General features: G+C 38.1%; 1 protein-coding gene across 1 annotated transcript; it reads left to right on the forward strand.

Annotated features, from left to right (window-relative positions):
* The first annotated feature begins 1,222 nt into the window (after positions 1–1,222).
* Positions 1,223–23,332, forward strand: LOC146467064 (macrophage mannose receptor 1-like). Its single transcript, XM_085126392.1, has 20 exons — positions 1,223–1,256; positions 2,510–2,575; positions 3,071–3,126; positions 3,256–3,300; positions 3,406–3,777; positions 4,441–4,488; positions 5,168–5,539; positions 6,765–6,824; positions 6,953–7,012; positions 7,863–7,895; positions 9,410–9,457; positions 10,019–10,390; positions 17,053–17,112; positions 17,241–17,300; positions 18,182–18,214; positions 19,773–19,820; positions 20,365–20,736; positions 21,885–21,944; positions 22,091–22,156; positions 23,242–23,332. The coding sequence occupies exons 3-20, from the start codon at positions 3,078–3,080 to the stop codon at positions 23,307–23,309; spliced, it is 2,226 nt and encodes a 741-aa protein (XP_084982518.1). The 5' UTR covers positions 1,223–1,256; positions 2,510–2,575; positions 3,071–3,077; the 3' UTR covers positions 23,310–23,332.
* Positions 23,333–23,692: the final 360 nt, after the last annotated feature.

A 23,692-nucleotide genomic window follows, 5' to 3' on the forward strand; every position in this document is an offset into this window, starting at 1 on the left:
GAAACATAAACAATAAATTTATTTTAAACTTATTTTAAAACTTGTCCTTGCGTGACCACTGCCATTTTTGAAAAAAAAAAATTAAAATGCCGTATGTGTTTACTTCCGTCAACGCTTAGATTTTAAATTACCCAAGCTGGATTTTTTATATATTGCAGTACATGTATAGAGCTTTCCTAAAGTATAATACTTGCTTCAAATTTAGATGTATCAGGGCACGATATTTGTCCGCAAAGTTTCCACAATTTCAAGTGTCAACAAAAATGCTGAAAATAGGATTCTTCGGACTTTGAAAACTGCATGTTAATAAGAATCCTCCAGCAATATTTTCCTAAGTTCGTATTCTCAGAAGGATGCCTAACTTAATTTCAAAAGATCGTTTTAATACGCTAAGCCGTCTTCCTTCCCGAGCGTTTTGAAAATGCACCAAATCTCGTCAAAATTTAACGCCGGCTGCGCCGCGATCACGGCATTTCACATTATGCCGGAATTCTCGAAAACGAAAAATCTTTGGAAAGTTTTAATGTTATTTTCGTAAATAGTTCTCTGAAGGGATTCTTCTGACAAAATATGAGGAAATCCGAAATTTCAGTTTTGACCGCGAGTTCTCGATATTCTCAGGCAGCCGCTCTTAATTCACATTCTAGGGCTGCACTGTTTTGGCGGTGAATAATGATTATAAACCTTGTCCTAGCGCCGCTGTGCAAACTTGGAAGCGTTCAATCGCGAAGTAAACAGGATAGTAAATCCTTTATTTAAAGAGGGTAACATTAGTTAACAAGTGAAAAACACTAATAAACTTGTGGCCCTCTGTTTAAAACACAACAAAACTAGATGTACGATACAATTGTTTCTATAATTTCATTCTGTCTGCTTGAATCACCCAATATATGGCTTCCGGCGTCCTCGATTTAGAATCATAACACACATTCGAAATGAAAACGAGAGGTGACGTCAAAAAAAGCAACCGCGATATTTGAAAACTTCCCAAACTGACGGTTTTTAAGAAAAACATGTTTAAAGGAATTTTTGACTTTCAGATCTTGTTGGACTTCCTTTACACACCCTTCCAACATCCGTTTTCTGTTCAAATCTGATAATTAAGGGTTTAGACAACCCTTGCTCAGGCTTGACCCATAGTCAACAATGTTAACCGTTTGCAAGCGACGAACGTGACTAAGATACTTCAGACAATCATTCTAGACCAAACGTGCGCGCAATAAGGTTCCAGTAACATTCCCAGGATTTGCCGGGAGGTAAGAGATATACTCAGTTTTAGTTCGATGTACATGTACGCGATGAAGGCAGCCTCAGGTGCAAATTCAAATGTTGTGATCATTTCAAATGAAGTAAAAACACGGATGAATTGATCCAGAACGAAAGAGAGAAGGGTTAAATCCACATTCTAGAGTTGTTTTGTTTTTGTTTTTGAAATATGATTATTAGGCTTGTCCTAAGCGCCGCTGTGCAAACTTGGAAGAGTCCAAACGCGATGTACGATACACAGTTGTAACTATAATTTCATTCTGCCTGCGTGAATCACCCAAAATATGGCTTCCGGCGTCCTCGATTTAGAATCATAACGCATTCGAAATGATAACGAGGGGTGACGTTGTCTTTCTCGACGTTCAACATGTATTTCACTACCAGAAAATCTTTTTGTCAATTATAACTGCAGCTATTTTCGCATTTTTTCTTCGATCCACTTAAATGACACAATTAAATTGCAAGGGTGGTACTGTATAAGACAGTTTGTTTGTTTGGTTGTTTGTTTGTTTGTTTTTTTTAATTTTCCTCGACCATGTGGAAGAATTCAGTCTGGCCGGGTAATTAAGGCTCGTATAAATTTTTCCCTCGGTCGCTCATACAAAATCGCAGTAGGCCGGCGGCGTAATAAATGAGCTGAGGGCAAAGATGGTTGGGACCAGTCTGCTGGATTAGTTGAGAAGACTTAAGGGTATAAGTACTTTGGCATTTGTCCCGTTCAACTGTCGCGCTGTTGCTGTGTCGAACATAATTCATCTTTGTTAGCATGGATTGAGTTTGAAGTTCGCTTAACTCTGGTTTCACCTGTTCTGCCAGGTTTTTTACTAAGCAAGCTCTCGATGCTAAACGTGTTATTGAAGGTAGTACTTAACTTGTGCTAAATAGCTCAATCCATACATTGCACTAATTATAACGTAGTAATTGTGATGTAGCAGGACTGAATTTAGGTCAAATGAGGCGGAAGTAGGGTTTAATCAATGACAGTGGGACGTTTGAAAAGGGCCCATTAAAAGAGAAATTAAATTTCCTTTATATATGTTTCAACACACACCTCCGCAATTAACGTCGTGCAAGACCCTAGGCGGAGTCTATTTATTCAAAGAATATGCATGAACTCTGACAAAACACGACATGTTTATTAATTAAGAGAATAGTTTTATCATGTTCTTAACAATTATTCAATACTCGCAGTTGTTGTTGTTGTTGTTGTTGTTCAATACTCACAATTTTGTTGTATAAGCAGCATATGATGAGTGGTAACTTTCGACAATCTTAAAATACAAGGACCGGATCCCAGAAGCCCTCCTAAGTATTGTTTGTTTATAACAGCCTTTTTCTCCGTAACAAAAGAAAATTGTTTAGAAACAACACTTATAGGATATATCTTAACTTACGTGTAGGAACGCTGCGTGAATCTGGACCCTGAGTACATTTCCTAAGTAGAACCAGTAGCTCAAGTTCTTTTATGTAATACCCTAACTGTAAATCTCAAATATAGAATTAAGTGTTACAAATGATTAATGCAACCGGGCATTTGCATTTCCAGTCAAATTTTGAAAGAGTACTGTTCATGAGTTTCAAGATTCGAGGGCCTGAGGGAGTGGCACTACTCCATGTTTGTTTGTTAGCCGATTATGGCTATTCTGGACAGCCATGTACTCATTTTTTTTTTTTTATTACTATTTCATTTTACTAATTTTGTTATAAAATTCTTTAATTTGGGTACAAATAAAGTTGTTGTTTATGAAGCAGTATACTTTCTAGAAGTAAGAAGGAAACGGTTTTTGTTTTGTTGTCATTGCAGTGATTCAATGGAGAGAAAGAGCAGCCTCATTCCTTTTCTGCCTGGCCTGATTTTCTGTAAGTGGTAATTTAATTTGTGGCATAACACTATTGCTGGACGTCAGATATGTATAAAATTTAGATAGTGAGAGCGACAATGGAAGTGAGAATTGAAGATGGGGAGCTTGGCTCTTTTTTTCTTTGCAGATTTGATGTCCAGAGTACAGCTGGCTCAAGCTTCCCGGCCATCTGGTATGTACGAACAAAGAATATAAAAGAGTTATCGTTTCCCACACATGCTCCATTTTTAATTGGGTGACTTTTTTGCTCCACTTTTACTGTTTTATTCTGTTCAAGGGGCGTGTCCAAACACCTGGATATATTTTCGGGGTTCGTGTTACAAGTTCTCGACAAATACCTCAAATTGGTATGGAGCAAAGAACGCCTGTGAAGCAATAGGATCAAAGCTCGCAGTGGTGCGCTCACAAGCTGTAAACCAAGCAATTACTTCCAGATTGTCCAAACCCAAAAGATGTATTGGCTTGTACAGAGATCCTAAAGATAGTTCAAGCTGGCTGTGGGTTGACGGATCTCGTGCGAACTATACGAGCTGGGATAAAGGACAACCACAAGTTGGCGAAAACTGTGTTATGATTTACCGGTCGGGGTTTTGGCATGATTATCCATGCACAGCGACCTGTTATTACGTTTGTGAGCGAGAGGCTAATGGTGAGTATTTAAATAATTTTCTTCACTCAGATCCATAGCCTTGCTTTCGACCGAGAGACTGTATTAGACAGTCAATTACAAATAATTCTTTAGCTGAAATATGCAACGTTCTCATGGATAAGAGAAGTAATCCAACTTGGCAGGTTTTGAAAGTTAGTGCTTACTTACCATCCAAAGACGCAGGGCATTTCAACCGGAAGCGACAAGTCTTGACATGTGTATACCCTCCCATCTTACCCGATCATACCCTCCCCCCCCCCAAAAAAAAAACTAACAAAAAGAAAAAACAACAACAAAAACATCAAAGATGACCTTTTGTTTCGTATCACAGGAAGTTAATGTTGACTTTTTTTATATCTGCATTCGCAATACGTCACTTCTCAGATTTAAAACAATCCTCGCAAAGTTGTTTTGCAGTAAGTCAGGTTTAGGGCAAGACGATTGCATCACATTGTGACATATTTTCATATACTTTAATCAGTGGAACAAAGACCATTATCATGTTTTACGAAAAATGGTGAATAGAAATGATACTGTTAATGGCTCTTAGGCCACATCTTACTAAAATCAACTTTCTGGTCCTCTATGGCAGCCATGTTTGCGAAATGAAACAAACTGTTGTTATAGCGGACTTTGCTCATAACTTATTAATTTTCCTTACAGCCGAACCAACGTCACTGACAACTTCAATAACAATAGAACCAACAAAACGTAAGTATTCCACTCTTAGAAAAGTTCCATTGTTGTTAAGTGTAAGTGGAATGTAATGACGTCACATCATGTGAAGATTACGTCACGATTGCCAAATAACATCCATCTTGGATCCACTACCTTGGATTTGTTGATTTACCCAAAACTTTCGAAAGGTAAGAAAATTGACCATGACGACATTAGAACCAATAGAAGAAGAAAATCAAAATACTTCAAAACTTAAGAAATTACCATAAAAAAGTACCTTTTTTATAAAAACGGTAAAATTCAATTTAACATGCCTATGACAAAATACTTGCTATGATAAAATCGAATTCTATGAACATCACCTGGCTACGACAAGTTGTTTCCAAACAAATAAGGGAGAGAGACAGACTGCGTGTGTGTTTGAAGTGTTAAAACGATGGCTTTCTTTTAGATCGTCGAAACGTCAATCAATGTTACCCACTACAGTCGTTCTTCGGGCTACACTACACAGAGGAACATATAATCATTATAACTCAGACATGTCTTAATTCATTTATTCATTCATTCATTCATTCATTCATTCATTCATTCATTCATTCATTCATTCAGTCAGTCAGTCAGTCAGTCAGTCAGTCAGTCAGTCAGTCAGTCATTCATTCATTCATTTACTTACGTTTTTGTCAATTTATGTTTACTTTACTGTTGTTTTCAGCTGCATGTCCAAACACCTGGATATATCTTCAGGGTTCGTGTTACAAGTTCTCGACAAATACCTCAAATTGGTATGGAGCAAAGAACGCCTGTGAAGCACTAGGATCAAAGCTTGCAGTGGTACACTCACAAGCTGTAAACCAAGCAATTACTTCCAGGTTGTCCAAACCCAAAAGATGTATTGGCTTGTACAGAGATCCTAAAGATAGTTCAAGCTGGCTGTGGGTTGACGGATCACGTGGGAACTATACAAACTGGGATAAAGGACAACCGCAAGTTGGCGAAAACTGTGTTATGATTTACCGGTCGGGGTTTTGGCATGATTATCCATGCACAGCGACCTGTTTTTACGTTTGTGAAGGGGAGCCAAATAGTAAGTATTTGATTAAGAGATTAAGCATTTTTTTTATTTTATCAAATATCTTCACACTTAATGCCTCATTGAGCTGAAACAGTGGAAGGGGCTTACAAGTCTTTGTAGTTTTATTGATGGTCATTACTTTAGGATTTATCCACATCATATCCATTGCAACCCTACATTGACCCTATCTAGACCGGCCTTTTATTTATTATCATTACTTTTTGTCCTTCCGGGGTCGGTGAGGGGGAGGGGGTCGGATTCCACCGCCTCTCCATAGCTTCGCAAGTATAAAAGGCATGGCGAGGAGACTTCGAGGCGAGATAGTACGTCCAAAGATGTTTCCCTTGAGGTCAGTGACAAGACGTGATGACGTCATATGCCGTTGTAATGACATCATGGCTTTCAATTGGTTGCCATGTTGGATCCGCCATCTTTGATTTCTGGATCACATCGCGCAGAATGCCTATTATTCTTGGGACATTTACTTCCAGTTCAAAAAAGTTGTAGATCTGTCATATCGCGCGTGATTATGCATAGACGCTTAGAAAGAGCTTCGATCATTTGTTGCCATAAATGCACAATGACTCTTATTAAATCGATGAAGGCGACAAACTAAATAATGAACGCAGAGCGCTATTGTGTCTTCTTTGGTTTTGCAAAACTGCACATATGCGCATATTTCGTACGGAACATGTTACGACACGGTTTTTCATTTTGCTTTATTGCATGGGCAATTTTTAGATTCGTTTTATTTTGACAAAAGTTATAACTCTCAAAGAATGATAAACTGCTAAATTACCTATGCGCGTGCGAAATGATTGTGTTCAGTGTAAATATACACACATTCTATTTGTGAGTGTTTTGCGTTCGGAAGCTGTCCTCAAGTTGGTAACCGAGTGGTTGAAGGCTTCTTTGGATAAACGCAAACGCCGTTCCTGGATATTCACTGATGTCCTTCCATTTCCACAGCACCTCGCCGTTTACTTGCAATGAAAATATTTTGTTGCTCACATCAGCGTATGGGGGGCACCATGTTAATTTGTAATTGGTGTATCTGGTATTCGAAGAGCTCCCGATGGCGCTCGTTTTTGTTTTCCTCGTTCATTGTTGTTTTCTTCGAGTTCGAATAAATCATCAGAGCTGATGCACCGGGATTTTAAACCAAGACCCCTTAGTTTGGAAGGACATTCTTCCACCTTATTTGACAATTTTTAATTTATATGATGGCATTTTTCAGCCCCAACAAGCCTAGCAAGGACTACGACCATAGTACAATCAGCCGCGTCTCTTTCTTTGGGTAAGTGTATTTGGAAAGACAGTCTTATACCTAGGATGAACATCTGGCACGCGCAGTAATGTTAGATCGCTTGGAGATTTTTGGACAGTTGTATGACCGTTTTTAATTGATGTGATGATAATTTTCAGCCCCAACAAGTCAAGCACGGGCTGCGGCAACAGGTTCTCCTGCCGCGTCTGTTACACTGGGTAAGTGTATTTTCGAAGGATTCTGGAAGGGAAGCCATGAGATTAAACCAAGTTATGACCAATATTTAATCTTTTCTAATTAGTACTGATTGAATTCGTTTATGACCAGTAAAACAGATTAATACTAGGACGATTGCATGGCAAATTACCATACCGTAAACTGCCGCTTATAAGCCCTAGGGTTATAGAACAAGGGGTTAAGATGGGCTTATAAACGGAGGGGCTTATATCCGAGAGGGCTTACACCCGGAATAAAAAAACCGAAACGAACTATAGCAGTGTTGATCGAAATGCGTTTTTCATAAACTGGTTTTTAACACGTCATAATCAATCGAATTCATTTCAATATTTGGGCCTCTGTTAAGTTGATCATACAGTAAAGCAATGAAAAGTTACTTTATTTTACAATAAAGTTATACCATAAGGAGCAGATAACAAAAAAGGGAGCAATAAACTTATTGTTCCGCAATATTTTTTCCAATTTTCTGTTTGAAGTAGAACAGAGTTCTGTGAAAGTGCTTAATATAATATCACTCAAAACAACAAAGGCTAGAGAGGGGAGGGGGCTTATATCCGAGGGGGCTTATAATCGGATGTATATTTTAGTTTACAAGTCGAAAGGCCTATAATCAGGAGGGGGGATATAAGCGGCAGTTTCCGGTATGCAACACAACAGCTAAGCTAAGACACATTCATTTATTTTAAACAGTGAAACAAAGCCCTTTTTCATGTTTCTGCTTCTCCATGGCACTCTTGTTGACGCAGTGAAGCAAACTGTTGAACTTTTTAGTTACCTTTTTTACCCACATTGTGGTCAACATGCTCATAAACTATTCAATTTTTCTTACAGCGAGGCCTTCAACAATGATAGAACCAACAACACGTAAGTATTCCTTTTATAGAAATGTTCTATATTATTGTTAAGTGTAAGTAGAATATAATGGCGTCACATCATGTGAAAATTACGTCATATGTGCCAAAAAGCGGCCATTTTGCATGCACTACCTTGGATTTGTTTATTTAGCCAAAACTTCCAAAAGGCTTTATGATTTGCCAGTTGGGATTTTGGCATGATTATCCATGCACAGCGACCTGTTTTTACGTTTGTGAACGGAAGCCGAATGGTACGAATTTGGTTAAGAGATCAAGCATTGTTTATTTTATATTTTATTATATTCATTCACACTCTATGCATCACGAGGCTTAAATAATAGGTCCCTAGTCCTAATATGACGTTTTCAAGGCTTTGTGGTTTAAACGGTAGCTTGCGCCAAGCAGATTGAGATATGCCTCAATGGCTCTCTCTTAAGTAGACTTTAGGCCCTCTCTTTATTTGGACTCCTCATGAAATGGGTAAACAATGAGTCACCTTACATGGTCACAACTCGTACCCAATACAAGACGTGACATAAATACCTACTGTAGTTTACTCCGATCATCGATTTGATACTCGTTAACAAGCAGTTTGTTTCGTGACAACTGGGTAGTGATCCAATAATCGGAATTCAAAATTCGCTCTCGTCATTGGAACTATACGCTCAAACGACCTTTTGGTAATAAGTCGGCGTTAGCGAGAAACTTTGATCTGACCCGAGGTCCAGCATAACCAACGAAAAGGAAAATAAGAAAGCAGGTGTTGGTGGTTTTATTGTTGGCAATATTTTTAGGACAGTGATTTATTCAGGTCATAACCATTTCAACCCAACGTTAGGTTAAGAGCACTGCAACTTATCTATTTTAGGCTATGTATTATGAGCATCTAGCTGGTAACTATCCCATGCTATTCTAGATTTATGAAACGACTACTAAATTAATATTGTGGCTTTGTTTCAGTACTAAATGTTTTGCAATCTCCAAACTAAGAGGCCATGGCTTAGGAAGATATTGTTTTAAGTATATCTTCCTATTATGTACATAATATCTGACACGCGCAGTAATGTCAAATCGCTTGAAGACTATCGTCGGTTCGACAGTTATATGACTGGTTAAAACACAGGACACCCAGCCCCGTCTCTTTCGAACTTAGTGAAAAATTGAGTTGTTCTTGTATTTTCGGGACGTCCACACAAGCAAGATATGAGCCTCATATCTTGCTTGTATGAAGCTCCAGACAATGCAAGAAGAAATTAATTTAGGACTCCATTCTTCACTTACCTGTAGTAGAAGGTATGTTCAATACTTAATATTGGATTCTAATTAGTAATTAACATATTACTGAAATAATCTTTCTGGTCCTCTATAGCTTACGTGATCGCACAATGAAACAAACTGTTGAACCTTTATGGTCCTCTTCATTTGGCATATTGTAGTCGACGTTGCTCATAAATTATTAATTTAGTACTATTTATGACGTTGGCATTCCTCATTAAAGACTTCCCTCATCGATTATCCTTACAGCCCAACCAACAACACTTACAACCTCTAAAACAATAGAAGCCACAACAGGTAAGTGTTGCTCTCATAGAAATATTCCATTGGTCGTTTAGTGTACTTGGAATATATGCTGACCTCACATTATGAGGGAATAACGTCATGATCGTCAGGCAGCGGCCATCTTTGGATCCACTACTTTACATTTCTTGGTTTTCCCAAATCGTGATAAAGACAAGAAATCTGACCATGAAGACATTATAACCAATAGAAAAACACAAAATAGCTCAACACTTAAGAAGTTAGTTGGCAAAGTTTATTTGGATAAAAACAGAAACATTTCAATTAAACCTGCCTGTGAAAACGTGCTTGCTATAGTAACATCGAATTCCATAAACATCAACAGGCTACGACAAGTCTTTTCCAAAACATTAAGGGAGAGAGTATTTAAAATTTTCTAATAATAACGTCCGCTTAGGTTGTCCAAACATCAGTCAATGTTATCTGCAAATGCCTTTTTTAGGACTACACTCACCCACACGACCATACTAAACCAACTTATAACCAAGTTAAGATCTCTTCATTCGTGTACTGATGTTTTTTCTCAATTCATTTTTGCCTCAATGTTGTTTTTAGCTGCATGTCCAAACACCTGGATATATCTTCAGGGTTCGTGTTACAAGTTCTCGACAAATAGCTCAAATTGGTATGGAGCAAAGAACGCCTGTGAAGCGCTGGGATCTATGCTTGCTGTTATGCGCTCACAAGTTGTAAATCAAGCAATTACCTCCAGATTGTCCAAACCCAAAAGATGTATTGGCTTGTACAGAGATCCTAAAGATAGTTCAAGCTGGCTGTGGGTTGACGGATCACGTGCTACCTATGCAAACTGGGATAAAGGACAACCACAAGTTGGCGAAAACTGTGTTATGATTTACCGGTCGGGGTTTTGGCATGATTATCCATGCACTGCCACCTGTTATTACGTTTGTGAGCGGGAGCCAAATAGTAAGTATTTGATTAAGAGATTAAGTATTTCTTTTTTAATTTATCAGATATTTTCACACTTAATGCCTCATTGAGCTGAAACAGTGGAAGGGGGCTTACTAAAAAGCAAGTCTTTGTAGTTTTATTGGTGGTCATTGTTTTAGGATTTATCCACATCATATCTATTGCAACCCAGCATTAACCCTAACTAGGCTGGGAAATAGGACAACTTCAACCTTTTAATGAAGCTCGTGTCATGATTTACCAGTCGGGGTTTTGGCATGATTATCCATGCACAACGACCTGTTATTACGCTTGAGAAAGGGAGCAGAATAGTGAGAATTTAAGCAATTTAAAATTTTTATCACTCAGATCCGTATATAGCTAGGGTTTACACTGGGTAGGTTCGTCTCCTCTAGAAACTGACAAGACACAGGAATGATGTATTATTCAGAGAGTAACACAGCCATACTCAGAAAAAGGAAATTTGAGTGCTCGTAAGTGTAGTCGAACCTAAGACCTTCCAATCACTACTTCGGATGCTCTACCACTAAGCTACAGGAGATTCGTGGAAGGTTGGACTCCTGTTAGCAGCACTCAGACTTCCTTTTTCCGAGTGCGCCCTAGTCAGTCACTGAAAAATACATTATTCTTATTCATTTACCGGGCTTAGACGTATTCCATTACATTTCATCTATTTCACTGACAGTTACCAATGACAATTCTGTAGCTGAAGTATGTTGACCACTGTCTTTGTTCAAACTTCACATATTCCAGTGAAAGAGTTTGTGCCAGACTGTTACTACTGACCTGCTGTTTAACAATTAGACGGCAAGCTCGAGGTTTCTATCGGCTGATAGTTGGCGAGGGGCGAAGCCCCGAGCCAGCAATCAAAGGCGATAGAAACGGAGAGCGAGCCGTCTAATTGTTTTAGCATACCTTAGTGACCGATCTATCAAGCAAACAAATATTTTTATTTCATAAATTTTTATACATTTTTGCAATGATGCATGCTAAATCGCGCGCGCTCTGACAAACTGGCGCATTTGCAAAGTTCATTCATCAAAGTTCGTTCATCAATAAAAACAAAGCTACACAGTGATCGCGACATACATTGCGCAGTCTCAGAAACTTGCAAACCGTAGGAGAAAGAATGATGTTAAGCTCAAACTAAGCTCAATTTCAAAGTCCTTTTCATTTTCAAATTCTGGAAAAGACTGAGTTGAGTCTGCTTCGTCGGTGTTGTCGTTTACGCCGCCTTGGTGGTTTTTTGTCCACAAAACCGCGCCCGGAAAGTTTCTTCGCAGTTTAAAATATCGTCTACATAACCCTGAGGTGTTTGGCGGAGTGAGATTCTCTTCCTCTCCTCCCAAAATACAGGTATGTGTAAAGCCACGCGGTTTGCTGTAATTGTTTAGGATCTTTTGTATCTGCATTTCCCAGTTGACCACTTTCATAAAGCTTTTGCAATTGCTCGCTTGTGATGGGAGTTTTATGAAGAACCGGACGAACTTTTCCTCCTTTCATCAGATTTTTACAGACTGCATTTAGCGTATCATTTGCCTTTTTAAATTCATAATCACCGACGATAGACCCCGGCTTGTTAATAGGTGCTTGTTTCAAATAACTATCAATGGCCGCTCGGATGGCTTTAAGTAAAAAAAAAAAAACGGTTTGCCATTTGTTTGTCTCACTGACACATAAAACCTCTGCAAACACGTGTTTAATTCGCCTTTGGTTTGTCATTCAATGGGTGTCGTAATTTCTTTTTGGGTTGAAAACCAATCTAAAACAAAACAAGAACCGCAATTGTTTACTTTTCTTTGAGAACTTTGTTTTGTTTACCTACGAGCTTAAGTAAACTTACGCGCAGTTTGTTGTTTGTTTTAAATAAAGCATTTTATTTCGGAAATTGTTAGGCACATTCCATACTTTGTAGCTTTCTTTGTTTTCTTTCTGGAATGGCACTTTGCAAAACGTTTTTTACGTCTTTTTCACAAACTTCACGAAAACGCAAAGGGGAAGCCATTTTCAACAGCTCCAGGTGCCGTCTATCGATCGATAGACGGCATCTGTGTAGCCAATCAGATTGCGCGTTTACGTGATAGTTGGTCACTGAGGTATGCTAATAGGTTTTATTAACTGAGTTGATAAGACAATTTGACTATCGTAAAGGGATTCAGCACTCGAATATCTTCACGGCGGCCAAATTACCTTACAACTCTGTTGGTAAAACCAAACATTTGTCTCCACTCCTCACCGACGCAAGACTACAACTTCTTTAGAAACCGTAACCCTCTAATCTATCTGTTGTCACTAAACCTGTTATGTTGATCAAGAGCCCTTTTTCGTATACTTTCGGTTTTTCAAGAGGTTCTTACACCAGAACAGAACATCTGACACGCGTAGTAATGATCGCTTCACAGCTATCCTTCCGCAATTAAATCATACTTTTTAATCTATGTCATTGTATTTTTCAGCAACAAAAAGTTTAGCAAGGACTGCGACCACAGGATATCCAGCCCCTTCTCCTTCACTTGGTAAATGAAGAACCTGCTCATTATTTCTTCTTTTCTGGCAGGCCAGCCCTGACATTAAATTAATCACCCATATTGGATTTTTTCTAATTAGTACTGATGCGATTCGTTTATCTATTCTAGATTTTATGAAACGACTACTAAATTGATCTTGTGACTTTGTTTCATTACTAAATGTTTTGTAATCTCCGAACTAAGAGGCAATGGCTTAGGATATTCTTTTAAGAATATCTTCATATTATGTATGCTTTTAAGCCCATACATAATATCTGACACGCGCAATAACGTCAGATCGGTTGAAGACTATCGTCAGTTTGACAGTTATATGACTGGTTAAAATTGATGTGATGGCATTTTTCAGAGCTAACGAGCCTAGCACGTACTGAGACCACAGGATACCCAGCCCCGTCTCTTTCAAACTTACTGAAGAATTGAGTTCTTATTTAATTTGTTCTTGGATTTTCGGGACGTTCACACAAGCAAGATATGAGCCTTTATCTTAGTTGTATGAAGGTCCCGAAAATGCAAGAACAAATTAAATTAGGACTCAGTTCTTCACTTACCGTTTCTAGAAGGTACGTCCAATACTTGATATTGGACTCTAATTAGTAGTTACTGTTAGTGGGCCTTGGGGAACATATTACTAAAACAATCTTTCTGGTCCTCTATAGCTTACGCGATCGCACAGTGAAACGAACTGTTGAACCTTTCTTATACTTTTTATTTGGCATATTGTACTCGACGTGGCTCATAAATTATTTATTTATCACTTTTTGTGACGTTGGCATTCCTCATTAAGGATTTCCCTCATCAATTATCCTTACAGCCCAACCAACAACACTTACATCCTCTAAAACAATAGAAGCCACAACAGGTAAGTGTTCCTCTCATAGAAATATTCCATTGGTCGTTTAGTGTACTTGAAATATATACTGACCTTACATTATGTGGGAATAATGTCATGATTGGCAGGCAGCGGCCATCTTTGGATCCACTACTTAACATTCAATCTTGGTTTTCCCAAATCTTTCTGAAGACAAGAAATTGGACCATGAAGACATTATAACCAGTAGAAGAACACAAAATGGCCCAACACTTAAGAAATTGGTTGGCAAAGTTTTTTTGGATAAAAACGGAAAATTTTCAATTAAACCTGCCTTTGAAAACGTGCTCTCTATAGTAAAAAGAATTCAATAAACATCAACAGGCTACGACAAGTCGTTTCCAAAAAATTCAGGGAAAAGAGAGTATTTAAAATGTTCTAATAATGGCGTCCGCTTAGGTTGTCGAAGCGTCATTCTCAAACTCATTAATAATTCATCAAGCGAAAGCAAAGCAAATCACCACCGTGAAGGAGGTTTAGAAATGTGTTCTTAATTAACAGAATTTTTTGTGAACTTTGGCTTCGATTTTCTCCAAGAATTATTAATAGTTTAAGAAGCTATATCAAACACTCGAAAGAGTGTTTCTTCCGATTTCCAAACACCTCGAAGTTGGTTAAAAAGACTCGGCTGCGCCTCGTTTTTCCGACCTACTTCTTGGTGTTTGGAAATAAGAGAAAACATTCTTCCTCGTGTTTGATATATTAAGTCAATGATATCCGCAAATGTCCTTTTCATGACCACAATCACCCGGACGATCATACTCAACCAACTTATAACCAAGTTAAGATGTCTTCATTTATTCATTCATTCGTGTACTGATGTTTTTTCTCAATTCATTTTTGCTTCAATGTTGTTTTTAGCTGCATGTCCAAACACCTGGATATATCTTCAGGGTTCATGTTACAAGTTCTCGACAAATACCTCAAATTGGTATGGCGCAAAGAACGCCTGTGAAGCACTGGGATCAAAGCTTGCAGTGGTGCGCTCACAAGCTGTAAACCAAGCAATTACTTCCAGATTGTCCAAACCCAAAAGATGTATTGGCTTGTACAGAGATCCTAAAGATAGTTCAAGCTGGCTGTGGGTTGACGGATCACGTGCTACCTATGCAAACTGGGATAAAGGACAACCACAAGTTGGCGAAAACTGTGTTATGATTTACCGGTCGGGGTTTTGGCATGAATAGAGACTTTAAGCATCGACGACGGGAACGGCAACGGCGACGTGACATTGTGAGGGAAAACCCAAATGTCACATTGCGCATGTCTGGCGGGAAATATCCAGACGTTCTGTTCCGGGGCCCGACGTGAGAAAGCTTCGTTTGGCGTTGCCCGAAAACGTGAGAACATTTCACATAATTTACCTTCGTTTCGCCCCGAAAAAATGATATTTTTAATATCGCTTGGCACTTAAGGATACTGCAGGTAAAGTACGCGTTGAGTTTTTGTTTTATTTTTTCGGAAACTATAATAACTTCATCAGTCGGCTGTTTCAAAACAGAAAGCTAGTGACGATGCCTGCAAAATTAGAAATGACTTGCGAGTCTGACACTAATCATCGATGTTTCTCTCTAACATCAGTGTAACATTACTTTTTCTTATTCAAAACAAGACACACTAGAACTTTTAATTTACATTTAAGCTGGAGAAAAATAAACAGTCTATGTTGCTCAAAATAGCATCCAAACCACAAACCACTGTGTCATATCGTAGTTTTCAGTTCAAATTTTTAGATGTAAAGATAACGAAATTCTCACGCGTGCTCGCACTGCTAAAGTGTTTCTTGAAATCCCAGCCTTCGATGCAGAACATTTGAAGTAAATTAATGTTAATCTAGTCGCTATTTCTAGTTATATCGGTGATTTTTATTACGATCTAAAATATATCAAATGGTCTGAATTGTTTACATCGGAGAACTGCAACTCCGACAAACACGTTCTCGTTAATAGCAGTAAAAATTCTCCATCGGTTATTTCATTATTAAAATCGATTTCTGACTTCTTTTAACGAAAACTTGATGGGTGCTTTCAATTCGACGAAATTTTCGAAAATTTCGGGTGGGAATCGAACGGAACAGCATCTTTTCCGGAAAAGATTTTCGACAATTTAGGACAACCTTTTCAGCTGTTCCCGAAAAGTGGAAACCGACCGAGAATAAGCCCGTTCCATTCGAGACCGAAATTTCCGAAAATTCAAATCGAAAATTTTTGGTGAATGGAAAGCGCCCATCCTATTTAATCCTCTTCGAGGGAAGCTGTCGTCGTATTGCGCCTGCTTAACTGTTTCCAATTTCGCGACGCAACCGCGTCCTCTCCTCAGTCTTTCCTCGGTTTTTCCGTCGCCGTTGCCGTTCCCGTCGTCGATGCTTAAAGTCTCTATTATCCATGCACTGCCACCTGTTATTACGTTTGTGAACGGGAGCCAAATAGTAAGTATTTGATTAAGGGATTAAGTATTTCTTTTTATTTTATCATGAAACAGTGCAAGGTGGCTTAAAAAAAAGCAAGTCTTTGTAGTTTTATTGATGGTTATTGTTTTAGGATTTATCCACATCGTATCCATTGCAATCCAACATTAACCCTATCTAGACCGGGCTGTTATTTATTATTATTACTTTTTGTCCTACCACGGCCGGTGAGGGGGAGGGGGGGGGGGGGTCGGATTCCACAAACTCTTCATAGCTTTGCAAGTATAAAGGCACGGCGAGGAGACTTCGAAGCGAGATGGTACGTCAAAATCTAGTTCTTTCGAGGTCCGTGACGAGACGTGATGACGTCATATGCCGTTGTAATGACATCATCACTTTCAATTGGTTGCCATGTTGGATTCGTCATCTCTGATTTCTGGATAATTTCCCAAAACATCTTCATAAAGTGCCGAAATTGAACAACAAAGTAATCAGAACCAATAGAGGAACACTTATTTAGGATAAAACATACAGAAAGGACAGTAATTCATCTTTATTTTAAATTGGGATTTTCAAAGTCAATTCACAGTAACCGATGACATGAAATTGTTTCCAGATAAGTTTCGGCCTGAAGTTTCAGGACGTTTGCTCAGATATTTAAAAAGTGATTCAGGTTTAATCCGCCCCTCCCCCCTTGGTCTAGAAAGGGTTAAGAGTATATTTAGGCTATTAGATGTATACGTTAACTTGTTCTCTAACCCAAGAGCCGTTGGCTTGGAGGACATTCTTCCACCTGAGAAGAACTTCTGGCGCGCATTATTTGACAGTTTTTAATTTATACGAACGCATTTTTCAGCCCCAACAAGCCTAGCAAGGACTACGACCATAGTACAATCAGCCGCGTCTCTTTCATTGGGTAAGTGTATTTGGAAAGACAGTCTTATACCTAGGATGAACATCTGGCACGCGCAGTAATGTTAGATCGCTTGGAGATTTTTGGACAGTTGTATGACAGTTTTTATTTGATGTGATGATAATTTTCAGCCCCAACAAGTCAAGCACGGGCTGCGGCAACAGGCTCCCCTGCCGCGTCTGTTACACTGGGTAAGTGTATTTTCGAAGGATTCTGGAAGGGAAGCCATGAGATTAAACCAAGTTATGACCAATATTTAATCTTTTCTAATTAGTACTGATTGAATTCGTTTATGACCAGTAAAACAGATTAATACTAGGACGATTGCATGGCAAATTACCATACCGTAAACTGCCGCTTATAAGCCCTAGGGTTATAGAACAAGGGCTTAAGATGGGCTTATAAACGGAGGGGCTTATATCCGAGAGGGCTTACACCCGGAATAAAAAAACGAAACGAACTATAGCAGTGTTGATCGAAATGCGTTTTTTATAAACTGGTTTTTAATTAAGCTTTAAAACGTCATAATCAATCGAATTTTTGGCCCTCCGTTAAGTTGATCATACGTTAGGCTGTTAACTCAGTGTTTAACAGAAATACTATGTACAGTAAAGCAATGAAAAGTTACTTTAGTGGTATTGTACAATAAAGTTATACCGTAGTTATATAAAGAGTAGATAATAAAAAGGGTGCAATAAACTTATTGTTCCGCAATATTTTTTCCAGTTTTGCGTTTGAAGTAGTACAGAGTTCTGTGAAAGTGGTTAATATAATATCACTCAAAACAACGAAGGCAAGAGTGGGGCTTATGGTGGGATGTATGTTTTGGTTTACAAGTAGATGGACCTATAATCGGGAGGGGGGATATAAGCGGCAGTTTCCGGTATGCAACACAACAGCTAAGCTAAGACACATTCATTTATTTTAAACAGTGAAACAAAGCCCTTTTCATGGTTCTGCTTCTCCATGGCACTCTTGATGGCGTAGTGAAGCAAACTGTTGAACTTTTTAGTTACCTTTTTTACCCACATTGTGGCCAACATCCTCATAAACTATTCCATTTTTCTTACAGCGAGGCCTTCAACAATGATAGAACCAACAACACGTAAGTATTCCTCTTATAGAAATGTTCTATTGTTGTTAAGTGTAAGTAGAATATAATGGCGTCACATCATGTGAAAATTACGTCATATTTGCCAAAAATCGGCCATTTTGGATGCACTACCTTGGATTTGTTGATTTAGCCAAAACTTCCAAAAAACTTCATGATTTGCCAGTTGGGATTTTGGCATGATTATCCATGCACAGCGACCTGTTTTTACGTTTGTGAACGGAAGCCGAATGGTACGAATTTGGTTAAGAGATCAAGCATTGTTTATTTTATATTTTATTATATTCATTCACACTCTATGCATCATTGGGATGAAATAATAGGTCTTTAGTTTTAAAATGACGTTTTCAAGGCCTTGTGGCTTAAACGGTAGCTCGCGCCAAGCAGATTGAGATATGCCTCAATGGCCCTCTCTTAAGTAGACTTCAGGCCCTGTCTTTGTTTGGACTCCTCATGAAATGGGTAAACAATGAGTCACCTTACATGGTCACAACTCGTACCCAACACAAGACGTGACGTAAGTACCTACTGTAGTTTACTCCGATCATCGATTTGATACTCGTACGAGTTAAACGTTGGTCAGTTAGCAAGCAGTTTATTTCGTGACAACTGGGTAGTGATCCAATAATCGGAATTCAAAATTCGATCTCGTCATTGGAACTATACGCTCAAACGACCTTTTGGCAATATGTCGGATTTAGCGAGAAACTTTGATCTGACGCGAGGTCCAGCATAACCAACGAAAAGGAAAATAAGAAAGCAGGTCTTGGTGGTTTTATTGTTGTTAATATTTTTAGGACAGTGATTTATTCAGGTCATAACCATTTCAACCCAACGTTAGGTTAGGAGCACTGCAACTTATCTATTAAGGATATGTATTATGAGCATCTAGCTGGTGACTATCCCTTGCTATTCTAGATTTACGAAACGACTACTAAATTGATATTGTGACTTTTTTTCAGTACTAAATGAGTTGTAATCTCCAAACTAAGAGGCCATGGCTTAGGGAGATATTATTTTAAGTATATCTTCCTATTATGTATGGCTTAAAAGCCCATACATAATATCTGACACGCGCAGTAATGTCAGATCGCTTGAAGACTATCGTCGGTTCGACAGCTATATGACTGGTTAAAATTGATGTGATGGGATTTTTAAGAGCCAACGAGCCTAGCACGTACTGAGACCACAGGATACCCAGCCCCGTCTTTTTCAAACTTAGTGAAGAATTGAGTTCTTATTTAATTTGTTCTTTCATTTTCGGGACGTCCACCCAAGCAAGATAGGAGCCTCATATCTTGCTTGAATGAAGGTCCCGAAGGTACGTCCAATACTTGATATTGGACTCTAATTAGTAATTAACATTTTGCTAAAATAATTTTTCTGGTCCTCTATAGCTTACGTGATCGCACAATGAAACAAACTGTTCAACCTTTATGGTCCTCTTCATTTGGCATATTGTAGTCGACGTTGCTCATAAATTATTAATTTAGCACTATTTATGACGTTGGCATTCCTCATTAAAGATTACCCTCATCAATTATCCTTATAGCCCAACCAACAACACTTACAACCTCTACAACAATAGAAGCCACAACAGGTAAGTGTTTCTCTCATAGAAATATTCCATTGGTCGTTAAGTGTACTTGGAATATATACTGACCTTACATTACGTGGAAATAATGTCATGATTGCTAGGCAGCGGCCATCTTTGGATCCACTACTTTACATTAAATCTTGGTTTACCCAAATCTTTCTAAAGGCAAGAAATTTGACCATGAAGACATTATAACAAATAGAACAACACAAAATACCCCAACACTTAAGAAGTTATTTGGCAAAGTTTATTTGGATAAAAACGAAAAATTTTCAATTAATTTACCTGCCTGTGAAAACGTGCTTGCTATAGTAACAGAATTAAATAGACATCAACAGGCTATGACAAGTCTTTTCCAAAACATTTAGGGAAAAGAGAGTATTTAAAATGTTCTAATGATAACGTCCACTTAGGTTGTCCAAACATCAGTCAGTGTTATTCGCAAATGTCTTTTTTAGGACTACACTCACCCGGACGATGTCTTCATTTATTCATTCGTGTACTGATGTTTTTTCTCAATTCATTTTTGCTTCAATGTTGTTTTTAGCTGCATGTCCAAACACCTGGATATATCTTCAGGGTTCGTGTTACAAGTTCTCGACAAATACCTCAAATTGGTATGGAGCAAAGAACGCCTGTGAAGCAATAGGATCAAAGCTTGCAGTGGTGCGCTCACAAGCTGTAAACCAAGCAATTACCTCCCGATTGTCCAAACCCAAAAGATGTATTGGCTTGTACAGAGATCCTAAAGATAGTTTAAGCTGGCTGTGGGTTGACGGATCACGTGCGACCTATACAAGCTGGGATAAAGGACAACCACAAGTTGGCGAAAACTGTGTTATGATTTACCGGTCGGGGTTTTGGCATGATTATCCATGCACTGCCACCTGTTATTACGTTTGTGAACGGGAGCCAAATAGTAAGTATTTGATTAAGGGATTAAGTATTTCTTTTTTATTTTATCAGATATCTTCACAGTTAATGGCTCATTGAGCTGAAACAGTGGAAAGGGGCTTACAAAAAAGCAAGTCTTTGTAGTTTTATTGGTGGTCATTGTTTTAGGATTTATCCACATCATATCCATTGCAACCCAGCATTAACCCTATCTAAGCTGGGAAATAGGACAACCTCAACCTTTTAATGACAGCTTGTGTCATGATTTACCAGTTGGGTTTTGACATGATTATCCATGCACAACGACCTGTTATTACGTTTTTGAAAGGGAGCCGAATAGTAAGAATTTAAGCAATTTAAAATTTTTATCACTCAGATCCGTAGTTAGGGTTTACACCGGGTAGTTTCGTCTCCTCTAGAAACTGATAAGACACAAGGACACAAGAATGATGTGTTATTCAGAGAGTAACACAGGCATACTCGCAAAAAGGAAATCCGAGTGCTCCTAAGTGTTGTCGAACCTAAAACCTTTCGATCACTATTTCGGATGCTACAGGAGATTCGTGGATCGGGAGGTCAAAGGTTGGACTCCTGTTAGCAGCACTCGGACTTCCTTTTACCGAGTACACCCTAGTTAGTCACTGAAAAATACATTATTCTTATTCACTTACCAGGCTTAGAGGTATTCCATTACATTTCATCTATTTCACTGACAGTTACCAATGACAATTCTGTAGCTGAAGTATGTCGACCATTGTTTCGTTCAAACTTCACATATTCCAGTGAAGGAGTTTGTGCCAGACTTTTACTACTGACCTGCTGTTAGGTTTTATTGAGTGAGTTGATAGGACAATTTGACTATCGTAAAGAGAGTCAGCACTCGAATCTATTTACGGCGGCCAAATTACCTTATTAACTATGTTGGTAAAACCAAACATTTGTGTCCACTCTTCACCGACGCAGCACCACGATTTCTTTAGAAACCGTAACCCTCTAATCTATTTGTTATCACTAAACTTTGTGTTGATCAAGAGCCTTTTTTCGTATACTTTAGGTTTTTCAAGAGGTTCTTACATCCAAGCAGAACATCTGACACGTGTAGTAACAATCGCTTCACAACTATCTTTCGACAGTTAAATGATAGTTTTAAATCTATGTCATTGCATTTTTCAGCACCAAAAGGATTAGCATGGACTGCGACCACAGGATATCCAGCCCCTTCTCCTTCACTTGGTAAGTGAAGAACCTGCTCATTATTTTTTTTCTTCTGGCAGATTTTTTCTCTTGTTTCCAGCTGGTAATTGTTTCTCTTTGACATGAAGACGACTTTAAGCTTGTTTATTATCTTATCTTTTTTTTCTTTGGACGGTATTTTGTAGTACTAACACTGAGCCTATCGCCGACTCCCAATACAGAATTTACACCAGTCCCGACTCCATCACCAGGTAAGTGATGAAAATGCTAACTTAGAAGCAATTCTATGGAAGTGTTGCCCATGATTGTGTGCGTCACTTACTTTGAAGCGCGCGATTGCGCTGGCAAGTTTGAAACGTGGCGGGTTTTCTTTTACGCTAAGCTCAGCCAATTACCAAACGATTGTTTTCTTTTAAACGAGCACCGGTAACCTATCTTATTTACATCATTATTTTAACATAGTTATTATCCTCTTTGCGTGAAAAATTTTTTACAAAACGAAATTGACTACAAAAAAGTTAGTTATCGCCAAACGCACGAGCTTACCATCAGTCACTGGCATAAAATAGTGAAACTGAGAACACATATGCAAAAAAATACGTTTTGGGTCGATACTGCTTCATGTTGCGCTTTTCTGTTAAGAAAATTATCTTCCATATTATGTATAACGTTTGCTGAAGTTCCTCCTTACTTTTGCAATTCCTGTTTCTACCAGACATAGCAAGAACAGATCACGTACTATAGACTCATTTTTGAAAGTGAATTTCGAAAGCAGTTATGGGGTAACTTGAGTGGATCGCAGCTCTTTCACAACCACGAAAACCTATTGACATTCACCGAAAGGTTGAGAAAATTTTTACGACCATTTTTCTTCGAGGAAATTACCTTAAGCTTCAAACAAAGTCAAGCCAAATGACGTTTTACGATTATTATTATTATTATTATTATTATTATTATTATTTATTTTTTTTTTAATAATAATTATTAAACTTTATTTACAATTCATGCATTATCACTAAAATATATATTTGGAAGTTATTATTATTATTATTATTATTATTATTATTATTATTATTATTATTATTATTATTATTATTATTATTATTGTGAATAGCAATTTTCTTGAAATATGTTAATAAAGAGTTGTCATTTAAATTATTATTATTATGTGGCAGTAAAAACTGCTGGATGCCCAGATTACTTATTATTATTATTATACTGCCATTATTATTATTATTATTATTATTATTATTATTATTATTATTATTATTATTATCATCATTATTTATTTTACTTTTGACCGAAATTGTCCCATTTTATTGACGGTATTTTTCAGCACAAGGGATCCTATCACCGGCTCCAAATACAGAAACACCAACCGTGACTCCCTCATCAGGTAAGTGATGAAATGGATCAGTTTCTGTTTTTCTCCACAATTTCCAAAACGTTGGTTAAAAAGCCCCAAAAAGGAAATTATCGCGTAAATGAAACTTTTTTGTCAATTCTCTATCACTAATATTGAGGGAACGTTATGCCAAAAGTAAGCATTAGAGACGATTATCGTTCCACTGAAAGTAGTGCCCACGTAAGATCACAAGGTAACTGAACAAATTATAACATGTTACGCCAACAAAATATCTCACATCAGTCATGATTCAACGGAAAAACTACTCATTAGAATACTTCTGTCTGGCCTATTCCCTCCCCCCCCCCCCCCCCACCTCTTGGGATCACGGAAATGAGTCAGTAAGTCAGAATACTTCTGCGGCATCTAGGTAACGTCTTGG

This window comes from Pavona decussata, unplaced genomic scaffold (genome assembly GCF_977016875.1).
Source record: "Pavona decussata unplaced genomic scaffold, jaPavDecu1.1 SCAFFOLD_139, whole genome shotgun sequence".
Taxonomy (NCBI): Eukaryota; Metazoa; Cnidaria; class Anthozoa; order Scleractinia; family Agariciidae; genus Pavona; species Pavona decussata.